The following is a 22,127-nucleotide window of genomic DNA, read 5'->3' on the forward strand; positions in this document are numbered from 1 at the left end:
ATATTTTTTTCCATTAAGGGGAATATTTGCCACTTTAAATTGATTTCTATGGTCATTTTTTAGAGCGTTTATAAGGGAATTTTTCTCTAACCATATCAGATATATGTGTTAACTTTTATTTGACATTTTCAATCTAATCAATCAATTAAATATGAATAATAAGACACTATACAGTTAAAAATCAAATCAGCATCAGTAAAATGCATCTCGGAACAGAAGCCGCATCTATACATTTACAATCAAATTACAATTGCATAAATACAATTATGAGATTAGCGTTATGAAACATTTTTAAGATTTGGGGGGCATTTTTGCTATTAAAAACCCCCAGTAATTTCTGACCCTGCATTTGATCCATCCTTGGGGATCAAACTAATGTCATTGGCTTTGCTTGCTATGGGAACAGGACAACATTTAGGAGGTACTCTGATATGAGTAGGATTTTTGTTGTTATTGCATTAAAAAATATGACACCCCCGCCCCCAGAAAAATACAAAAGTTAGGCTACAGTAAAAATCTGTTTGGCTGAACTGCAATTTAGCTCTCCATATACAATGGAGATTAAATTAGATTTAATAAGACAATACATGTAAAGCATGAGTATACTAAAAACTGGCTTTTGGAAGTATGATAAATAACAAATAAATTTTGAGAAACATCTGTTGATGTTTTAAAGAATGACTTTAGTAGTTCGAGTCAGTAGTGATCAGCATATGCATACACAGATCTATCCATCATATCCATAATGATGTGAAATAAACTCACATATTCCAGCATGTGTTGTTGTTCCAAAACACTTTCTTACGATCCTTCATGCTTTTGGACTGGCGCACTAAATCATAAACAATTCCTTCTGATGAAGAAAGAATATGTGATGCATAATTCTGGTTTAAAAATACAATGGCCACATGTATTCATCTGTATTTACATTTTATATGATGATGCTTGCTTTGAAATGTCACTATCATTTGTTTGATTGAGAGCTCAATCTATCATTTATGTGAACTGCTGATGATTGTTAATGATTTCTGCAAATCAGTTTAGAGTATTTTTCCTTTATTTTCAATTCATTTAATCTTGAAATGTATTGAGTGTAAATCTTACTTTAATGAATTAGTGGCCTTTAATTTAATACCATCATATATTATTATTATTATCATCTCATCTGTTGTCAGTGATGGTCTGAATATGCTGTTGTCATCAAGAATCAGAAGCAAGGTCACAGACTTGTGTGTCAGACTGACCTGACCTTGGGATGCTCTTGACTTTGGAGGCTCTGGTTGTTGGACGTGTTTTTCTCCAGCGGAAGAGGAAGTCATGAGCGTATATTAATCAGCATGGGGCTCCTCATTGGAACATCTGCCTGGAGCTTCTCAGCAGACCATCTACTCTTCTACACAGACCGTGAGTTCAACACTTTTAATGACAGTTTTCAACTGTATTTCTGAACACTTTAGCATTATATACAAGGCGGTTTAGTTTTGTGACATATAGTACACACAGTTTTTTTTTTTCAAAAGCCATGCCTTAGCTGATGCATTCTCAAAAGTGTAGGAATGTTTGTTTCAGAAATTTTTGGAAATGACTCCGATTTCTGGTTCTGGAATCAACTGTTCAAATGCCCTTTGTATTCACTGATTATTATCAGCATGATCTCTTTATGTAGTCCAAAGCGTCGCTCAAAACCTTCCATTGTGGACAGTTTCACCTTTTAAGCTAAATCATCACTAATTCACATTTGTGCACCAGTGTCTGAATTGTGTATTTTAGGTTCAAAACCTCAGTGTAGGAAACTTGTCCAAGTCGTAGGCAATTAAATACTTGTCAGTCGAATGCTGATCACAGAATTAAACAGTGACTACAAAACCTCATTAACTTAAGCAAGCTCTATTGAACCGAAAAAGGCAACTTTTCCCCAACTTTTGGAATCAATTTGATCAATTGATTCCTCGATTCCCAATGACTTGGAAGCAAGGAGTTGATGTCTAGTCCTACCTAAAGGACTGTGTGTATGGTGTATTTTTCTAACATTAAAATCATCTGTCATCCAGGTTAACGTCAAGACATTTTGTGCACATCATGTCACTTGCACAGAAAAGTAAACACCAACACGGCCGTATTTCCTTTGCCAACTCAAACTCAAATGAGTCTAACCCACCTGATTATGAGGCGGTTGATGTTCTGGGGCCAAGGGGACCCCAAGATGGAGGTAAAGTCTTACTCATGTTTGCATTTATGTTTGCCATTCTGCACATAAAATATTCAAACATTTGCCACAGTTTGTGAAAGTAAGTCTTCTTTAAAAAAAAACAAAAAAACCTGCAGGTCTCTCGGTGTTGAGCATTGACATGTGTGTGGCGGACAACAGAAAAGACCATTACACGGACAAGTACAAGAATTCCAGTCTCATTGTGCGCAGGAATAAAGAGTTCACCATCATCATCAAACTAAACCGGGCCTTCAATGCAGAGCAGGATAATGTGCAGCTGGAGTTCATGATTGGTGAGCTTCTGCATTTAGCATTACTTTTGAATACATGACAAACTACATAAAACATCTGTAATAAAGATGCAGTATATGAAATAACTCCATAGCCTAACACAGGTAAAATCTGCTGATTTGCTCATCACAGGCAATTCACCTTATGTAAACAAGGGCACCTACATCACCGTGTCCATTGGAAAAGAGAAACGTGACGGACGCTGGAATGGTCGCGTGATTGGCACGCAAGATACTGAAGTGACAGTGGGCATAACACCTGACGCCCGCTGCATCATTGGCCGCTTCCGTACCTTTGTAGCAGTAGTGACTGATTTGGGAAAACAGCGTACTCAGAGGAACCCAGACACTGATTTATATGTGCTGTTCAATCCTTGGGACCCTGGTGAGTACAACTGTAACACACTGGAAACAAACTTTAATATTTGTAGCATGAATTTATCAAACAACGAATCTTTGATAAGTCTGTACATTTGCTTGGACACTGGACCATTATTATCTTACTACACGTGATGACGCATGCATATTGTATGTGTTGCTACCCAGCGGATCAAGTGTACATGGACAAAGAGGAAGACATACAGGAGTATGTGATGAATGATGTGGGGAACATTTACGATGGAGATTTCAACAACATAACCTCCTTTTCATGGAACTTTGGGCAGGTTGGCAGTAATCTAGAGATGTTTCTTCTCATCAGGCATAAAAAAATTCCTCCCACTGTGCTCATGCCCATGTACTGTCTAACCTAGGGGTGTCCAATCTTGATCCTAGAGGGCCACCTTCCTACAGAGTATAGCTCCAGCCACCTCAAACACACCTCCCTGGAAATTTATAGGGGTGTTTCTGAATCAGAAAGCTGCATCTTAGTAAGGTTGCATACCTCTGCTGCCACATCATCAAGCACCGTCAAAGCCCATCTCAATTTGAATGATCCTTGTAAGATGCATCAAGTGTACCCTTTGTGTCTTCCAATTACCCACAATCCTTTGTACACATGCCAAACCACACACACACAAACAAAGATGGAAAATCATAGCATACTGAGTTTCATAATGAACCCATAACCATTAACCTTTACGACATTTCCATGGGGACTTACTAGACCATCTCATTCTAGTGTTCAGTGCTGAGGAGGACTCAAGCCTAGAAGCTGAGAAAGACTGGTCTATGAAGGACACAGCCTCACTAGGATGCAGCCTTCCAATTGAGAAACATCCTGGAGTGCGTTCCACTTCGCACTTAGACATACATGCGAACTTCCCGGAGCACTTCCCCTTTGGGGAATCCCTGCTAACATTTTGAGGTACTTTCCACTTCATCAAGAGGAGGGAAATTTATATGGATAGACCCTAAACACCTCGACTTTGACTGAGGGAGCGAGACTACTCATATGTACACTTCAGGAAACTCAATATACCACAATGCAACAGGATAGTGACACAGCAAATTGTGCTTAATTGACCCCCACCTCAATGTAAATAGTAACATGTAAATAGCAAATCATCACCATAGCATATTCCAAGTGAACAACCCTTTGCAAGGGTTCTGCCAGTAGCGGGCACTCATGCAACATAGGCCATGAGGTACACCCGAATCAACGAGAAGCAAGAAATACCTTTACTAGCTGTTCCAAGTGTGTTTAATTAGTGTTGAAGCTAAACTCTGCAGGAAGGTGAACCCCCAAAGAACAGGATTGGACACCCCTGAATTAACTTCCTATGTGGTTTACTACAGTTTGAAGAGGGGGTTCTGGATGCCTGTCTTATGATAATGGATGCTGGGAAAGTACCGCTAATGTACCGTGGGAATGCCACTCAAGTAGTTCGGCAAGCATCAGCTCTGGTATGATTTCATAAAAAGAATTAAAGTATGGACAATTCCATGAACAAGTAACCATTTTATATTTGGTGGTATATTTTCAGCTGAACTCCCAAGACGATAAAGGTGTCATGGTTGGCAACTGGAGTGGTGACTACTCCGGCGGCACAGCACCCACTGCCTGGACCGGGAGCCCTGAAATCCTGCTCAAATATGTCAATAAGGGTTATGAGCCTGTGCGCTTTGCGCAGTGCTGGGTGTTTGCCGGCGTGATGAACACTTGTGAGTATGGCGATGACACGTTCTGTGGGGCGTCCATTTAAAACATTTTTTCATGATAGTTTAAAACATTATGTGAACATAAAAAAACTACGTCATTTTTTGCAACAACTGTACAACGGCCCACCCAGTTATGCGTGGTCTCGGGATCCCTACACGGGCCATCACCACTTTCCGCTCTGCTGTTGACAACACGGGCAACTTGAAGACAGACATTGTGCTGGACGAAGATGGGAAATTAGACCGAAGCCGAACAAAGGATTCAGTCTGGTGAGATTCCCTAAACAAGGTTACATCCAAGAGGTCCACAATTCTGTATTGCAGAAAATCGGTGCCTTGGTTGAAATAACAAGCTGTGTTTACACTGCGAGGCTTAATGCACAGATCTGATCTTTTGACCATTTCTAATTTTTTGTCCCATCTGTTTACATTCACTTAAGACACGACTAGTACCTGATATCTGTGTTTACATGAATCCCTCCAAAACTAGACCAGTTCCATTGGTGATCACTTTCAGAGACTCAGTAGACCCTTGGGTTTTGAACAGTGGTAAATGAAAATATTAGTTCACATCAGGTGGTTCTTTGACTTTAATCAAATAGTCAAATACTCTCAAAACAAGTTTCTGCACTCCTGAATCCTTAATAAAAGAAGCTGAGTTTTTGTTCCAGTGCATACAGGCAACATCTGCTTCATAATTTGACAAAGTAAAGTTATATTTGTGGGCAAATGCGTCTCCCTCGCCTTGTGATGGCTTGGAATTTAAATGGGAATCGGATTTATGCGTTCAGACATAGGCCAGATGTCCAGATATTGGATATGTATCTGATTAAAGCGGCTCAGAGCGGGATGTAAAAAACCAGATCCTGTGCGGGTTTTTATGTACACGTGCAACAATATTTGATCCTTGTCACTTGTGAGTAAATACGTCAGATTTATTTATGCATTTATTTTTATTTTTGTGCCAGTGTAAATGCAGACTTAGACATTAGGCTTTTTCACTATTTAGTAAAAAAAAAAAAATTATGATATACTATGAAGCCAATATAATACCATTGTCAGGTTGGTTAGTAGTATGTTTAGATCCAATTCTGTATTTCACAGGAACTTCCACTGCTGGAATGAGGTGTACATGAAGAGGCCTGATCTGCCTGATAATTTCTCTGGCTGGCAGGTGATCGACTGCACCCCTCAGGAGACCAGTGATGGTATCATGACTTCTGCCACATCATGAAAGCACCATAAAAGTACCTTTTTGACTCAAGTTTATATATATGTTATTTTACATGTCCCATACAGGTCTTTATCGATGTGGCCCAACGTCTGTCAATGCAATCAAAGAGGGAGAGCTCAGCTATCCGTTCGATGCAAAGTTTGTCTTTGCAGAGGTAAAAAGCATGCCATGTTCTTGCTTTTACCCTGTAGATTTAATTGACAAGATATTAAAATCTTAGCTACATGCAAATGGACATGGAAAAAAAAAATATTTTTCCTGTCTTCAGATAAACAGTGATCTGATATACTATAAGGCTGATAAATATGGAAAACTGAAGATTATCAGTGTAAACACTGTGTATGTGGGAAAGCTCATTTTGACTAAAAAGAAGGACAGTAGCGAATATGAGGACATCACGTCTAACTATAAATACCCAGAAGGTACGTTTCATATCAATCTACAGAATTAAAAAGCAATGTGACATTAGATCAGGAGAGCTGCATTCGATGTAGCAATGTGATTCAAACGATCGGTCTCTGACATGATTGACACTCCTCTCATGAACTCAAGGGCTCTTCCTGAGAAAAATACAATCCTTTAAGTGTTTGAAACTAAATTTGGACACGAGTCTTGGCGAGACCAAATTATATTTGTGACTAGGAAGAGCCTTTTACCTTGCTTAGGTTGACATGCTCGACAGAATTTAAACAAGAGCCTTGGTTTACTAATTTGACTGGATTATAGAGCCTTTGTTCTCAACATCATTTGGTCCAAAAACATCTTAAAAGCCTTGAATGTTTATTTATACTGGGTAATTTGATATTATAGGGCAGTCGATATTTAATTGTGTTGTGTTCTAGATTCATGGAGGGACAGTTTAAAAACAGTTGGTTTCAATAACTCAAGAGCTCTCCATTGACACTTGCCAGACTCAGCAAAGCATTTCATTTATTTGATTATTACATGAGGAAGCCAAACATCCTATGGACATGTGCACCAAAAAATAGTGTTTTGATTGATGTGGAAAATGCCAATATTTTGCCTTCAACCTTCATGACTCTAGGAAGTCTCAAGGAGAGAGAGACCATGCAGATGGCAGTGCGTCGTGGAGTTACTTCCATGGATAACTTGACACTCCCTGAAGCAGGTGTGGACATCGAGCTCCAGGCTGACACCATCAAAATTGGTGACAACTTCAAGCTGACTCTGAACATTAAGAACCAGACCAGCCAAACCTGCACCATCAGCGTCGTCATCACTGGCTGTGCGGCGTTTTACACAGGCATCACTAGCACAACTTTTATGTTTGAAAACCAATCTGCAACTGTGGAAGCCTCAAAGAGTGAGTCCGACACGAGTGTTTCAGTAAAACTGTTCATTATCTTGAGATCAAGTTATAAAGCTCTAAGGAATTCTACAAAAATTGTTAACGGATTAGGTCATAGTGTGATCATAATATCTTTACAGCTGAGTCCCTGACAATAGATGTCACAGCTTTGGAGTACATGCCCTACCTTGTGGAACAGTCCAACCGGCTCTTCATGGTGTATGGGCGAGTTGAGGAAAGTGACACTTCCCTTTGCACAATGAAAGTTGTCAATCTTCAGCCTCCTGAACTCACAATGAAGGTAAACGTCTTCAATAACAATTCTTAGGGGAACCTGTCTTTAGGGCTGGGTATTCATTTTGAGTTCACACTTGATATTAATTTAGAAATATGTCAAAACTGAACATTCTGGATGGGATTTGCACTACAAGTAATATTTACAGTAGTTGAGTTTCATTTATTTTTAGTTCTTATCTTAGTTAGAATTGTCTAGACTTAGATTACCTTTATAATTGCACACAGAGCTTTGTTAAAACAGTAAATCTTTGTTGGTGCTCTACGTTATAAATGATCTACAGATGACTGGATCTCCCCGGGTTGGCAAGGAACTCATGGTCAGTGTGGAATTCCTGAATCCCTATAATTTCACCCTGAAAAAGGTTCAGCTCCGCATTGATGGACCTGGTCTGACACAGACCAAATTGAAACAGTACAGGTGAACTTTTTATTTCTATCACAACTGGGAGGTGAAATAAAGCAAATACACATAGATGTTGCAATAACTACTACACCACACACCAATAAACATGTCCAGACATTTACAAAGACATATATAGTATTTATTTTTGTGCATATACACTATCAATATACATTCAATTATTTATTTTGTGGTGACTCCTGTTGATGTTGCAGTCATGTTGCACACATAGAAAACCAAATACACCTTTGAGTTCTCAAAATATTTAGTCTCTTATGTATGTGTTTCCACTTGCAGCCAGATATTACCTGGTGCCTCGGTGATATATAAAGTGTTGCTGATCCCTCAATCTTTGGGGAAGAAGGTGCTGATGGCATGTCTAGACTGCCCTCTACTGAGACAGGTCACCAATCAGCTGGAATTTGAAGTAGTGCAAGACGAAAATATCAATGAACAAAGCGTGATACTGGGAACAAGATAGAGAAAAGACAGGGAAAGAGGAACGGAAGAGAAAACACAATTGCAGTACCATTGCTCTGTTTTGCTTTGATTCACCAAGCAAACATTTGTTTTTTTTAACCAAAAATGAAATAATTAAATGTTACATGTACTTTATATTACATCTACTGAAGTTAAAATAATAGCTCACTCAAAAATAATGTTTTTTTTTTTTTCAAACCTTTATGACTTTCATTGTTCTGTGGAACACAACCGATATTTTGAAAAGCAGAAGATAAATTTATGCAGGTTTGGACAACATGAGGGTGAGTAAATGACAACAGAATAACTATCCTTTTAAATCAGCAAGTGTGAGAACCATAATTAATAATGACATCCATTGAAATCCCTAGTGATCTGTAACGTGTTTTGTTTGGGGAAATGTTTTCTCTGGTTGGAAGGAATCTTAACTAACTTACTGTATTAATCACAATGTATTGTTGTTTTACTGTGCTCTAATGCCATGGACTATGTTGTACTAATGCAAATCAACAATAAATGTTTAGCATGAAAGTTTTTAATGGACGGAATGATTTATTGAAATTTTTATTTGGACACAAACACTCATATTTGCATATAAGATTATTTATAAGAACTATCATCATGTAGCCTACTCACGTCATGCCATTCCAAGCCTGTTTGATTAGATTTTTTAATGTGAAATAGACACACACACAAAAAAAGTTCTTTAAAAAAAAGGTGCATTGAATTATTGTACTGTTGACAAAAACTCCATAAAACAATTGTGAAAGTCGTAAAATTACATTGGGTGCACGCTGTGTGATATTCGTCTGATTTTGAGATCATGTCTGAGTTGTACAGTTCTTTTTTTAGATGGGAGGGATTTCAGCTTTGTTGTGCAGTGTACTGGGTGGTGAGAGGACAGTCGGTATAGTACAGCTGAAGCAGATACACAAACCGGCTGCGTCCGTTTTGTGTATAAGCTGAAAAATGCTGCTTTCGGAGGATGCATTCCAAGGCAGGAAGGCATCATGGCGTGTCCGGATCCAATGTCAGCTTCACTTCCTGTCTCCGGAGATGCATTCATCTGACTGATTTTTGGAAGGCTGCATAGAAATATTAAAGCCACTGGAAGGCAAGCCTGCAACGTTCAGCCAAAAAAGCGTAACAGCTAATGCTAATGCTGCGGATTTGAAGGTACACAGGGAAGGAGAGGCCATTGTATGATTGGCTGAGGTGCTTCATGTGATCCGAGTTAGCTGTTATGCTTTTTCCAATGGTAAGTACTACAGACCCTCCCATCTCTCAAAAATTAGACAATTTCTGGATGTATCCTTCTGTGCCTCTGATATCCCACAATCCTGTGCATTCCATTCTGTGATGGTTGAGCTAAAAAATAAAGATGGTGTCTGCCACGTTCTATCAGCCAAGCATGCGAGTTATATACAAGGAAGGGTTTACTTACAGTGATTTATTCCCGTTGATTTGTTTGTTTTGAAGCTGCTTGACGTTGTTGATAAGGATGGATTAACTCTTTACATCCGCTGATTTAACAAACTCATAATTATATGAAAAGTGATACCAAAATATAGAAAAAACTAAACAAAATAACAGCTATACCATGGTATTTCGAACATAAAGTAATAAAATGCGACACTAAGCAAACTTTCTTCCTGTAGAAAGCTGTATCTGCTTGGCGTCCTCAGGTAGCGTGCTCTAACACCGGCATGGCTAGTGACGCCATCAAACGGTGTCTCTAATATCTACTTCCTGCCAGGTTCCTTAAAGGGCTACACTCTTAATTTGACTCCTACACACCGGCCCCTATTGATTTATATAATAAACAATCAATCAAAAGTATGGAGCAAATTCAAATATGTAGTGTGAACCAGACAAATTAAAGATTCGATCGGGAGCCTGGTTGAAACATGAGCCGAATTCCACAGAAAGGCAGGATGTTGTAAATCAACTCCTAGCACCACAGTCTGATAACCAACCAACTCTTTCACAGAACAGCTTTCAACATTAACACCATTAGAACAATTATTGACAATTTAAATTCGAAGAAGAGATTGTCTAATTTGGGGCAAGTAATCGAAGAGATGGACAGTCTGACCCTCACATGTAAAGCCATGAGAGTAAACAAGATCGTTGGATTGACTTCCCCCCACCTAGCAGAACCAGACTGAAATTCCTAAGGAGACCTGTTAACCCCTCTGGTCTTCACAGGACATATCCTTACTCCCCAGAATGGCACAGCGAATGCCTTCCAATGCATATATGCACCAAAATGAACTCAAAAAAGACTTCTAAATGGATATCAGTCGATTGCTCAACTCCATATCATACATGAACCCACCACATTTGATTATAATGTTTCTAATCACTTATTGTGTATGTCTTTTTAAAAAACTCTTGAATAGCTTAAGGGATCATATTCATGTTTAGTATGTGTGTGTTCGAATCTTCTTGCTTGAAACGTTTCTGACCATCAGTTATTTGTCAAATGTATCATATTCTTGTTATAGGAATCATGTCCAAATTATACCCTGCAAGAGCGGGAAAATTCGGACCACGTGCTTGATAAGATAACATATGATTTATGAATGGGTGGGACAAACAATGCAACACACCCCGAGAAAAGACAATATCTAATTGGTCAAGACAACATTTGAGGTGTGGCCAAAATGCCAGTTTAAATACTCAGGACACCATCAAATCTTTGCTTTTAGCTTTGCTTGTAGTTTAAGCTTTTAGTCAAACTTTGTCATCACTTTTAGCGTTCTTCGAGCGCCGTTCCAGCGTGCTTCGGCCTGCACGCCTGCTGCTACTTAGCCACGATGAGAAGAAACACCACCTAGTCTCGTCAAACTTTACTTCTATTCTTTTACTTTAGTTTTTTTCTTTTCCGTTTGAGAGTTTCGTGTTCTGAGTTAAGTTTTGTAACGCCGTGTCTCCCCGAGTCTGACCTCGCGCGCCTGTCTGAAACTACAACCAGCCCACAACTCTGCATCTTCAGCCAACGCCCAACCATGGGCTTCCCAAGACGTCACTTCAACGACTACTGAACTTCCAGCCATCAGCAACTTCGGGAAACCCCCTTTTCAGCGACAACAAAGGGAACCCCGTTAAACAGGCAACGCAAGTAACCTTCAGACTCACATCTGTACTGGTGTTTTCTAATATAATTTCAACCTCATTGAGAAACTCAGTGCGAGGGTTAATTAAGTGATTAATGGTTGTTCATGTCTATGCAATTTCACGTATTGCTGTAAACTTGAGATTTCACATTTTCATCCTCTTAAAACTCATTCTTTCCTACCTTTCTATCTTCCTGCAACTTGTGTGAATGTGTGAGTGCGTGTGCTTATGTGTTAGATTAGTTTATATGTCTTAGATTTATCTAATAAAGCCTTATTCATATTGAAAAGAGAAGTATCTTGTGTTTTTGTGCTTACAAGTTAATGTCTTAAACTGTCGATCTTGTTACTGTGCTAATTAATAGTGTTTTCACTATACTTTGGATATCAATATCCAGCGCAGATTTGATGTTAAACGGCTCGTTCAGTGAATCGCTGGCCATTTCATTGATCAGCCGTGAAACAGTGATTCTGTTCAAATTCCCTTTAAAATCTTAAATGATTCCCTTTGAGCTAAATTGACCTGTTTCCCTTACAAATATTAATATTTTCTAATATTAATTATACTTCCAGTACTTCTCATTGTGCTTCTTCAGATGCTTCAACTAATAAGGAGATCTTGCTGATTGGTCTTTCAATCTTATTAGATTTTGTTTGTAGTAGCAGACTTCTAATGTATCCTTTGGAATCTGCTCTTACTTCAAAGATTCTGCCCATGATCCACAGTCCTCGTGGTGCATTTGGGTCTGCTACCAGCACAGTGTTCCCTACTTTGAAGTTTCTTCTTACACGGTTCCACTTTTGTCTTGTTTGCATCATAGGAAGATATTCCTTTGCCCATCTGGTCCAAAAGAGGTTTGCAATGTACTGAACTTGCATTCATCTTCGCCTTGAATAAAGATCATCCTTGTTAAATATTCCTGGTGGAAGATTAGGTTGTACTTTCAGCTGCAATAAGTGATTGGGCGTAAGTGGTTCCAAGTCATTTGGGTCACCAGAAGATGCTGTTAAAGGGCGATTGTTTAATATAGCTTCCACTCCGCACATAACTGTTTCTAAACTCTCATCATTAAGAGTCTGTTGCTTTGTGATGACAGAAGAATCCTTTTTATTAGGCGAATTAATCTTTCCCACACCCCTCCATGGTGTGAACCAGCGGGTGGGTTGAATATCCATTTTATTCCTCTTTGGGATAAAGAATTCTCAATCTTGTCTAGATTCCATTCTTTCAGAGCCTGCTTTAGTTCCTTTTCTATACCAACAAAATTTGTGCCATTGTCAGATTTAATTTCTTTAACTTGGCCTCTTCTACAAATGAATCTTCTGAGTGTGTTCAAACATGAATCCATGTCAAGAGAATGAGCCACTTCCAAGTGCACAGCTCAACTTACAAGACAGGTAAAGATGACTCCATATCGCTTAACCATACCACGTCCCCTTTTGACTTCAATCGGCCCAAAGTAGTCAACGCCAGCATACGTGAATGGTGGTAGATCAGGCGTTATGCAATCTTTAGGCAAATCTGCCATCTTCTGCTCTCCCATGGCTGCGCTATGTCGTCTGCAGGTTACACACTCAGAAATGATCTTTCTTGCCAAAGAGTTTGCACAAGGAATCAAATATTTTTGTCTCAATAATGACAACATATAATTTCTTCCACTGTGTCCTGTTCGCTGGTGAATATGCTTGAGCAACAGCTTGGAGATATTGTGGGTTTTTGGTAAAATTATTGGATTCTTTGTTACGAATGGCTTTGCAGATTTTCTCAATCGTCCACCCACTCTCAGCAAACCATCTTGTATCTTGGGGTCCAATCTAAAAATGGAGCTGTTCTTCCTGAAATTAAGGCCTTTTTTAAAGACTTGACAGCTCTTCAGTGAAGTCTTGACCTTGACAATAGCAAATAATTGCAGATTCATCTTCCTTTAAGTCATCATTAGAAATATTGGATGCTTTGAGTGATGCCTTGTATTTGTTAATTTCTTTGATTATTAGACTCTGCTTGTCATATTCAGATACCTGGGCTATGACTGTGTTAAGTACTTCTTTCCTTTTTAAGCACAAGGTTTTTAGTAGCTGTTTAAATTTGAGAAGCCATACAACAGCTCTTAAGACATGGTTCCAAGATGAATAATGGTGCATCAGGGAGTTGAGACCATTGATGTTTGATACTTCCCTGATGGCATTGACTTGATTGGCAACAAAGGTCTGGAGTTTCGTTTTTTAATGTACTTCAAGACTGAAGTGTTATCAGTCCAGAACACTGAACTCTCCAACTCTAATTGCAACTCTGTGGCTATCAAACTTTCCATTTGTACTTCAAGCACTGCCACAGTTAATTCCATTCTTGGTATGGTGCCACTCTATAGTGTCTGAAAGTTGTAAGTCCCTGCTGAAAAAAAAAACACTCTACTGTTTTTGGTTGTCTTTTATTGGTGGCTTGTTAAAACCACTTAATCCTAATGGATTATGTCCCAAAACACACTACAGGAAACCATTTTTTTCACAGTATTTGTAGGGGAAACCTTCTGTGATCTTCTACTTCCTTTTATTGTATTAGGCTATCTCTATTTTCTTATCTCAAAACAGTTTTCTTAAGTTGATTAAGTTGATCCAAAACCAAACCCATCATTTATCACTGAGATGTCGAATCTCCTCACAACTTTCTGCACATCCTCCCCCGATGTTTTAATTTTAGGTGATATGAACATCCATGTTGACACCCCCTCCTGCTGTTTTGCAGCTGAATTTCTTCAATTACTGGACTGCTTTAACTTAAACACCCCCTCCTGCTGTTTTGCAGCTGAATTTCTTCAATTACTGGACTGCTTTAACTGGTGTGTGTGTCCCCACACACACCAAGGGGCATACCTTGGACCTGGTCATTGCTAACTCTGCCCATCTCACCAACCTGCAGGTGTATGACCTAGGTGTGTCTGATCACAAGGTCATTTCTATGGATTTGCCATCCCCATCCAGCCTCTCCAAGTCTAAGCGGAATATCTGTTTCAGAAACCTAAAAAACATAAACCCAGAACTCTTGGCAGCAGACTTTCAGCATCTTTCCACACATTTTTCATCAGCCGACAAAGCAGTGGACTACTACAACAGCCATCTGAGCAGCCTCCTGGACCTTCATGCCCCTGTTAAAACAAGAACAGTCACCTTCACCCGCTCAGCACCCTGGTTCACAGATGGGCTTCGTAAGATGAAGGCAGCAGGGCGGGTCCTTGAGCGGTGTTTCAGAGCCTCACGGTCCACAAACAAATCTACTGGGAGCAACAACAAAAATATGCACAGTCGCTCAAAGAGGCTAGATCACAGTTTTACTCTGATGCCATCAGAAACAGCCCTGGAAATTCCAAGCAGCTTTTTACCACTATAAATCACCTTCTCAAACCACAATCTCCCCCACTTACTGCCACTACAGAAGAGCAGTGCAATAAATTCATGGATTTCTTCACGCCAAAAATTGCACATATTCCCTCTGTCCTTTCTGGTCCTCCCACCCAAACTGTCCCCCCAACATATACCGTCTCCAAACCCCTAAACTGCTTTCCTGAGGTTTCATCAGAGGAGGTGTATAACATCATCAGGAAGATTGGACCCTCTCCCAACCTCACTCATAAAAACTCATATCACTGTCCTAAGTCCCCTGATCACTGCTGTTATAAATCATTCCCTCAAAACTGGTCACGTTCCCCCTGTCTTAAAAAACGCCATTATTACACCACTGCTCAAAAAACCCACTCTTGATCCGGAACTCCTATCCAACTATAGGCCCATCTCCAGTCTCCCCTTCATATCAAAAGTACTTGAGAAAGCAGTTGCCATCCATCTTCAGGACCACCTCAAACATAATAACCTCTTTGAAAAATTCCAGTCAGGTTTCTGTTCTGCTCACAGCACAGAGACTGCCCTCGTTAGAGTCACAATTGACCTCGTTATATCATCTGATGCTGGCTCTCCCTCCCTCCTCATCCTCCTGGACCTTTCTGCTGCATTTGATACTGTCGACCATGCAATTCTTTTAAACCGGCTCCATCTCACTACTGGACTAAATGACATTGCCCTCAGTTGGTTCAGATCATACCTCAAAAACCGGACAGAATACATCTCCCTGGGCCACTACAAATCAAATCCACACACAGTTACTTGTGGTGTCCCCCAGGGGTCAGTCCTTGGCCCCATCCTCTTCATTCTCTACCTCACTCCCCTTGGCCAAATCATCAGCCACCATAAAATTTTATTTCATTGCTATGCCGATGACATACAGCTCTATGTACATGCCACAGCTGAAACCACACCCTCACAGTCATCCCCATCAAAACTCAGCACCTGTCTGGAGGAGATAAAGGTATGGATTGAGCACAACTTCCTTCAACTCAATAGCTCCAAAACCGAAGCCATCCTGGTTGGCACTTCTCACCAGATCAAATCATCATTCATAACCAGCATCACCTTCTCTGGCACCGACATTCCCCTCTCATCAACAGTCACTAATCTTGGTGTAAAAATGGACTCCCAACTCACTTTTGAAGCTCATATAAATCACCTATGCAAGACCTCTTTCTACAACCTCCGTAACATCTCCAAACTCCGCCCCATTCTCACACTCTCAGATGCCGAAAAGCTGGTTCATGCCTTTGTCTCCTCCAGAATGGACTACTGCAATGCACTTCTCATTGGGATCCCTAGAAAGAGTCTGCAGAGGCTTCAGTACATCCAAAACTCTGCAGCTAGGATCCTGATGAGAGTGCGGAAACATTACCCCCATTCTTCACTCACTCCACTGGCTTCCTATCTCCACCAGGATTGAGAACAAGGTTTCTCTCCTAACACATCAATGCATCCATGGACACGCCCCCCCCCCACCTCAAAGAACTTATCAACCCACAAACACAACCCGTTCCCTCCGTTCCACTAACTCAAACCTCCTCCACATACCCAGAACCAGACTCAGGACAATGGGAGATAGGGCCTTTTGTGCTGCTGCCCCACATTTGTGGAATGCCCTCCCTGACTCCTTGAGGGCACCTCAATCCACTCACTGTTTTAAAAAAGGCCTTAAGACATTTCTTTTTAGCAAAGCTTTTCTTTAACCTGTAGCACTTTGAGATCTCTGATGAAAAGTGCGTTATAAATAAAATGTATTATTATTATTGTTATTATTATTATTATTATGTATGATGTAGATTGTTTTGTTATCATGCTGTAGGAGTGGGGCACTGGTTGAGCATGTCTTTTGCTTTTGTATATTTGTGTGTACATGTTTTGTATGGTTGTTAAATTTATGTTTTAATATTTAGTTTTTTTGTGTTTATAGGACCCCCTTGAAAATGAGATGTTACATCTCAAGGGGCTATCCTTTCAATAAATTCAATTCTATTCAATTCTATAGTAGTCTAATTTATTATTCACACATTATTAACCGTTATGCTGCCTCAGAAAAAAGTCATTGCCTGATAAGGCAGCGAGGCAACAAATAAGCAGCTTTGCAGCCACTGACTGCCCTTTGCTTCCGTACATTCACGCAGGCACAGAGAGGGAAAAAACATTAAGGTTAAGGCATTTGGTTCATAGCTCTGCTTCAACAGTGTGATTCCCTCACATGGGGCGACCAAAATTTCTGACATGTCAGACATCCATCTGACCATCCGATTGCTGGTCAGGAAAGTCTAATCAACTTTTGTTACCCCCTGTTCACTGCACGTCAACAGATGCATGACAAACCTGAAATTTGTCCCCACTCGACAACAACAAAAAAGAGTCCTTCTGGATGTTGCATGCTTCTATAGCCGAATCGTGGCTGCCACAATTTGAGAGTACTGAGAAAGAACATCATCCATATAATTTTTTTTTCTATTTTGTTTTTTACTGTACAACAGAATGTGTGCCAGGAGAGCCAGCTGACAATGTTGATTGTCCTCCATGTGTTTTCTTCTCAAGTCATGCTTGTGTGACTGTAAAATCATTCCTCCAATCATCAAGTATGTGGTCTCATTCAGAGGATCATAAGGCTAAAAATAAGTTGAAACTGTCTTCATGTGTGTGGTCTCCCATGGTTTTAAAATCAGTTATGATTTGAGAATCGTCTAGTGTGTCTCAGGCCTAAGTTGCCAAATGTTTATCACATATACAAAAGTCATATTCCACTGAATTCCCAGTGTTTTGCGCCCTCTTGTGGGCTTTTTTTTTATCTACTGCATCCACTGATGCGTGATTGTGTTCGCTGTCAATTTGAGCACGCATACAGACCTTTGAACAAAGTTATTTCTTTATTAACACAGTTTTGTTTTAGGGTGCTTTGGAACCAGATCCTTTCTGACTTTAATAGAAAGAAATAGATAGACATAGAACAAGGTAGCTTAACTTTCCCATTATTTTCTGCTGTAATAATGCCTATAATTTTTGTTATACTTTACTAAGGACAGCATCTCACACACACTGACTTCTGAAAACTAGTTTAAAGTCTCAGATGTAGCAACAGTTCACAGTAATCTATTTTAATGTGAACACAGTAGCAGAAAACAGCCAGTATATCGTTGTGCTAGGAAAAGACTTGAATTTATTCACTAGTAGGGCATTAGTAGTACAAACTCCTCCTGCGGGTCCTCGTTCTGCTCAGAGCATTAGAGTTTTCAGTTACAGCTCAGTGAATGTGTTTTTAACATCTCCAGCAGTTCTGTGAAGTATGGAGTACGCAAAAACCTTAGTTTCAACATCTCTAATGAGGTAAGACACTGTGTAATATTTTAGGCTTCAGTGTTAGAGGTCAACAGGGTTTTTAGGGAGTCTTTTGGTTATTTGTGTAAATACAAGCTTGAAATTCTCTGCATTATTTTAAATTTGATTAAATCTCTTAATAGTAGCACTTTACAGTTTGCTAATATTACAGTTATGACAGCATATATTATTCCATTATTTTAACTCATAAAACTAATTTAAACAATTTCAACTTGATTTTTTAAGTTATACAAGATTTTTTTTTAAAGTCAGCTTTAATATAATTTAAGTTGAAATGACTTAATTAAAAATTTAAGGAAATGTTTTACAGTATAACATGAACTATAACTATTAACAATACAGCATACATTAATCTACATCTGCTAATACATTTTTAACATTTCAAATGGTATACATTAACAATTTATTAAGAACAAACATTATCAACAAAGAACATTAATGTATTTCTAAATTTGCAGTAAGCTAATTTAGTTTGCAATATCTAATGCAACAAATTGACCCTTATTTTAAAGTATTACCTATTTAATTTAAAATTCCTCATGCTCAAATCAAATAAATAAACCCCTGTAAGTGAAATACAGTAAAACTACTGTGCAAGTGATCTGTACTGTGTTTGATCAAGCATTGCATTATTGCTGCAATAACAGATGCAGTAAACAGATCTCTTCCTGTTTATATAACCATAACTAAATCTTAACAAACAAAATTGTTCGGTCAATGGCAAATTGCCATTAAATCCTTTCATAAAGCTGTTAATTTCTATAATTCAACAACCTGTAGCTTTAGATTTGATTGGTACGTTCCCAGAATGGTACATATTACATTAAATATACCATATTAAAGTGTCAGCTCTGATTGTGTGTTGATGTGGTGCTGTAGGTCTGTGTCGTCGGTTCAGACGTCTCTTGCCCAGCAAATGCTGCCCCCTCCTCAGCCCCGTCCGTACAAGGTCTGCACGCAGAACCGCCGCAGGAGGAAAGGCTTCACCGCCACTTCTCTAGCAGACCTCATGGAGCAGGTCAGATCTCTGGAGCTTAGTAAAGCATGACGCTTCATACTTTAGCTTACAGGGTTTTTTAGGAGTTACACTAACGTTCAGCACTTTGAGGCCCGTAAGATTTTTTATTTTATTAAAAGAGTCCCTTATGCTCATCAAGGCTGTGAAAGAGTATTTAAAATTTTAAATAAGTGTTTTCTATCACAATATATTTTAAAATGTAATTTATTGGCAAAGCTGAATTTTCAGCATTCATAATTTTTTTTTGTACAAAAGTCTGCAAAATTTAATGCAACCTTGGTAAATCAATCAATCAGTCTTATTGACGCCAAACTTTGGAATGAAAGTATGTTTAGGATTTTTTTATTATTATTATTTCAGTTCCAAAAATCCAAAAAAGGTACACTGAAAATGGCTTTGAAACAATTAGCACTAAGAAATTGCTCATAAATTTCACAAATATTTACAAAGAAATGGCAAGTAACTGTGAACTAGATTAACATATTTTTTCTTTTTTTGTAAAACTATACTCCAATAATCTTTTAATCTTTTATGTACAACTTTGAAAAATATATTTTTTATAGTGTATGCTTGCTGTTCCAGGAAATCTGACTCTCACTTATTTTGCAGTCTGAATAAATAAGATTTCCATGGTTTGTTAGGAGGACAATATTTGGCTGAGATGCAACTTTTTGAAAATCTGTAATCTTTGAATGCAAAAAAATCTAAATACTGAGAAAATCGCCTTTAAAATTGTCCAAATGAATTCTTAGCAATGCATATTACTAATCAAAAATTATTTTAATATATTTACAGTAGGAAATGTACAAAATATCTTCATTGAACATGATCTTTACTTAATTGATAATTTTGACCCATACAATGTTTTTTTTTTTGGCTATTGCTACAAATATACCCCAGCGACTTAAGACTGCTTTTGTGCTCCAGGGTCACATATTTGAAGTTAATCGTTTGCGCCAATTGCAAGGTTTGGAACCTGAAGTAAATACAAATACAAAAGTGGAGTCCTAATATTTCCCACTACAGGTGGCCAGTTCTTTCTTGATAACGTGTCAGTTCCTCACACTGGTGCTGGAGGATGATGGGACAGTGGTGGACTCAGAGTCTTTTTTTCAGTCTCTGCCTATTAATACTCCATTCATGGTCCTGGAAAAACAGGAAGCTTGGACCCCCGTTAAACTGGTACGACAGCTGACAGTAAACATAATAATATTATTATTTTTTTTAACAGTATACTATTTATCAACTCTGTAAAACTGCATAAGCTGCAAAACATTTACACACACTTTTTTTTATAGTCAAAGTTTATTACTGCTGTCATATTTATGATCTGGTAGTTATGGTTTAAATAACTGTATTTTTATGTTTCATAAACTGTGCTTCTCAAGCAAGCAGTGAAAACAGATTTGTAGGTCTAATCAGGATTGTTTTTCCTAGAGCTGATTAACCAGATCCCAAGTGTTGCTTCATTTGCAGCTGTTTATTTTTCAAGTTTTGTTTTCTTAACAACAAGATTTGAAACTTTCATCAGCATTTGTTATTTAAAAGCTTATTATTTCATCATTACAAAAGTTATCTTTGATGAAACAATCTTGTGTTTTTGCTCCACTAGAGTGCAGGCTTGAATTTACCCTGAACTCTCATGACATTATCGCTCATTTCAATCAGTGATTTGTCTCACAATTTGCCCTCAATGCATATTTGTCAGGTTCTGCCAAGTTTCAGACAGCCAAGAAGAAGCGGAATTGCCAAACTGAGCTTTGACCTGTACAGAATGAACCCAAAGGATTTTCTGGGCTGCCTCACCGTTAAAGCCACGCTCTATGAAACATACACACTCTCATATGACATCAAGTGCACCAGAGCCAAGTACTTTCTCAAGTAAGAGATTCACGATAAAAAGTGCATTTCCCAATGTCAGACTTACAATTATAATTTTAGAAATGTTTGTCTGGACAATCATATAAACATATACAGCTGAATCCAAAAGTCTGACTACTAGTGAAAATACAGATGTTTTCCCATTAACAGTGATGTACTTCAAAGGATTACTATGTTGCAAAAATATTGTACACACTCAGAAAAAAAGATACAATCTGTCACTGGGGCTAAAAGGTACATCTTTTTACCATGTTTACCCTTAAATGGTAAATATTAGTACCCTTAAAAGTACATAAGAGTATAAGTACCCTCTTAAAAGGTACAGCCCCAGTGACAGCTTTATACCTTGTTTGTTACTGTACTAAAAGGTCTGTCTGAAAGTGACCGTTCAGAAATGTTGACCTGATATTACTCTCTTTTTTCCTTCTTCAGGTCTTTATTGTGGTGTTTCATGTACATGGCCAAACTGGCGGGTCAGGTTCTCCTGTGTGGCTCTGCGTATGTGTTGCGGTATATTAGGGATGAGGAATCCTCCGGCTAAACGTCATGTCAGCTGGTGACAGATCAAAATAGTGGGAAGAAATCAATACTGCACTCATGTTTAGTTTTTGCTTACATGTTTAGACAAATATCAACGTATTTTGTCCTTGGTACATTATGTTTTATGTGGCAGAACTGCTTATTTCTAAAATGAAACATATGCAAATGTGTACTGTAAATAAAAAATATATATATATAAAAAATAGTGCACTAAAGATGAACTGAATACTTTGCATGTCATCTTTTATCAGGCTTGTGCTAAAAAGATCTCCAGTTGAGTGACTGCATTTTTAAGACTTTATCTGATTTACTTATCCATCAGAATGAAACTCCCAAAAATCACAATTCTGACTTCTCTCACACTTGTGTGTTTCACAATTCTAAATTTCCTTCTCAGAATTGTGAGATAAAAAGTTTAGCACTTGTTTTTTTGTACAATTACCCTATTTTTATTTTATTTATTTTTTTTTTACAGCGGTGGAAACAGGCTTCCATACAAAATA

The 22,127-nt window shown here is 38.5% G+C and overlaps 2 protein-coding genes across 2 annotated transcripts; both read left to right on the forward strand.

Annotated features, from left to right (window-relative positions):
• The first annotated feature begins 1,300 nt into the window (after positions 1–1,300).
• On the forward strand, positions 1,301–8,850 carry LOC109049126 (coagulation factor XIII A chain-like). Its single transcript, XM_019066819.2, has 15 exons — positions 1,301–1,404; positions 2,052–2,209; positions 2,326–2,502; positions 2,633–2,884; positions 3,046–3,164; positions 4,237–4,344; positions 4,425–4,602; positions 4,731–4,869; positions 5,704–5,807; positions 5,899–5,987; positions 6,102–6,255; positions 6,879–7,157; positions 7,283–7,443; positions 7,721–7,857; positions 8,137–8,850. The coding sequence occupies exons 2-15, from the start codon at positions 2,080–2,082 to the stop codon at positions 8,318–8,320; spliced, it is 2,211 nt and encodes a 736-aa protein (XP_018922364.2). The 5' UTR covers positions 1,301–1,404; positions 2,052–2,079; the 3' UTR covers positions 8,321–8,850.
• Positions 8,851–17,883: 9,033 nt separating this feature from the next.
• Positions 17,884–21,768, forward strand: LOC109049392 (cell death activator CIDE-A-like). Its single transcript, XM_042770689.1, has 5 exons — positions 17,884–18,173; positions 19,065–19,203; positions 20,230–20,385; positions 20,912–21,084; positions 21,517–21,768. The coding sequence occupies exons 1-5, from the start codon at positions 18,133–18,135 to the stop codon at positions 21,623–21,625; spliced, it is 618 nt and encodes a 205-aa protein (XP_042626623.1). The 5' UTR covers positions 17,884–18,132; the 3' UTR covers positions 21,626–21,768.
• Positions 21,769–22,127: the final 359 nt, after the last annotated feature.

Source organism: Cyprinus carpio, chromosome A14 (assembly GCF_018340385.1).
Source record: "Cyprinus carpio isolate SPL01 chromosome A14, ASM1834038v1, whole genome shotgun sequence".
NCBI classification, from domain to species: Eukaryota; Metazoa; Chordata; class Actinopteri; order Cypriniformes; family Cyprinidae; genus Cyprinus; species Cyprinus carpio.

Bases quoted from the DNA above. Each gene is read 5' to 3' on its own strand.
- LOC109049126 (XM_019066819.2), top strand. From the start codon at position 2,080: ATGTCACTTGCACAGAAAAGTAAACACCAACACGGCCGTATTTCCTTT. The intron at 5,808-5,898 runs GTATCATGACTT...TGTCCCATACAG, and splicing joins CCCTCAGGAGACCAGTGATG to GTCTTTATCGATGTGGCCCA. The intron at 7,158-7,282 runs GTGAGTCCGACA...ATATCTTTACAG, and splicing joins AACTGTGGAAGCCTCAAAGA to CTGAGTCCCTGACAATAGAT.
- LOC109049392 (XM_042770689.1), top strand. From the start codon at position 18,133: ATGGAGTACGCAAAAACCTTAGTTTCAACATCTCTAATGAG. The intron at 18,174-19,064 runs GTAAGACACTGT...GTGGTGCTGTAG, and splicing joins GTTTCAACATCTCTAATGAG to GTCTGTGTCGTCGGTTCAGA. The intron at 21,085-21,516 runs GTAAGAGATTCA...TTCCTTCTTCAG, and splicing joins AGAGCCAAGTACTTTCTCAA to GTCTTTATTGTGGTGTTTCA.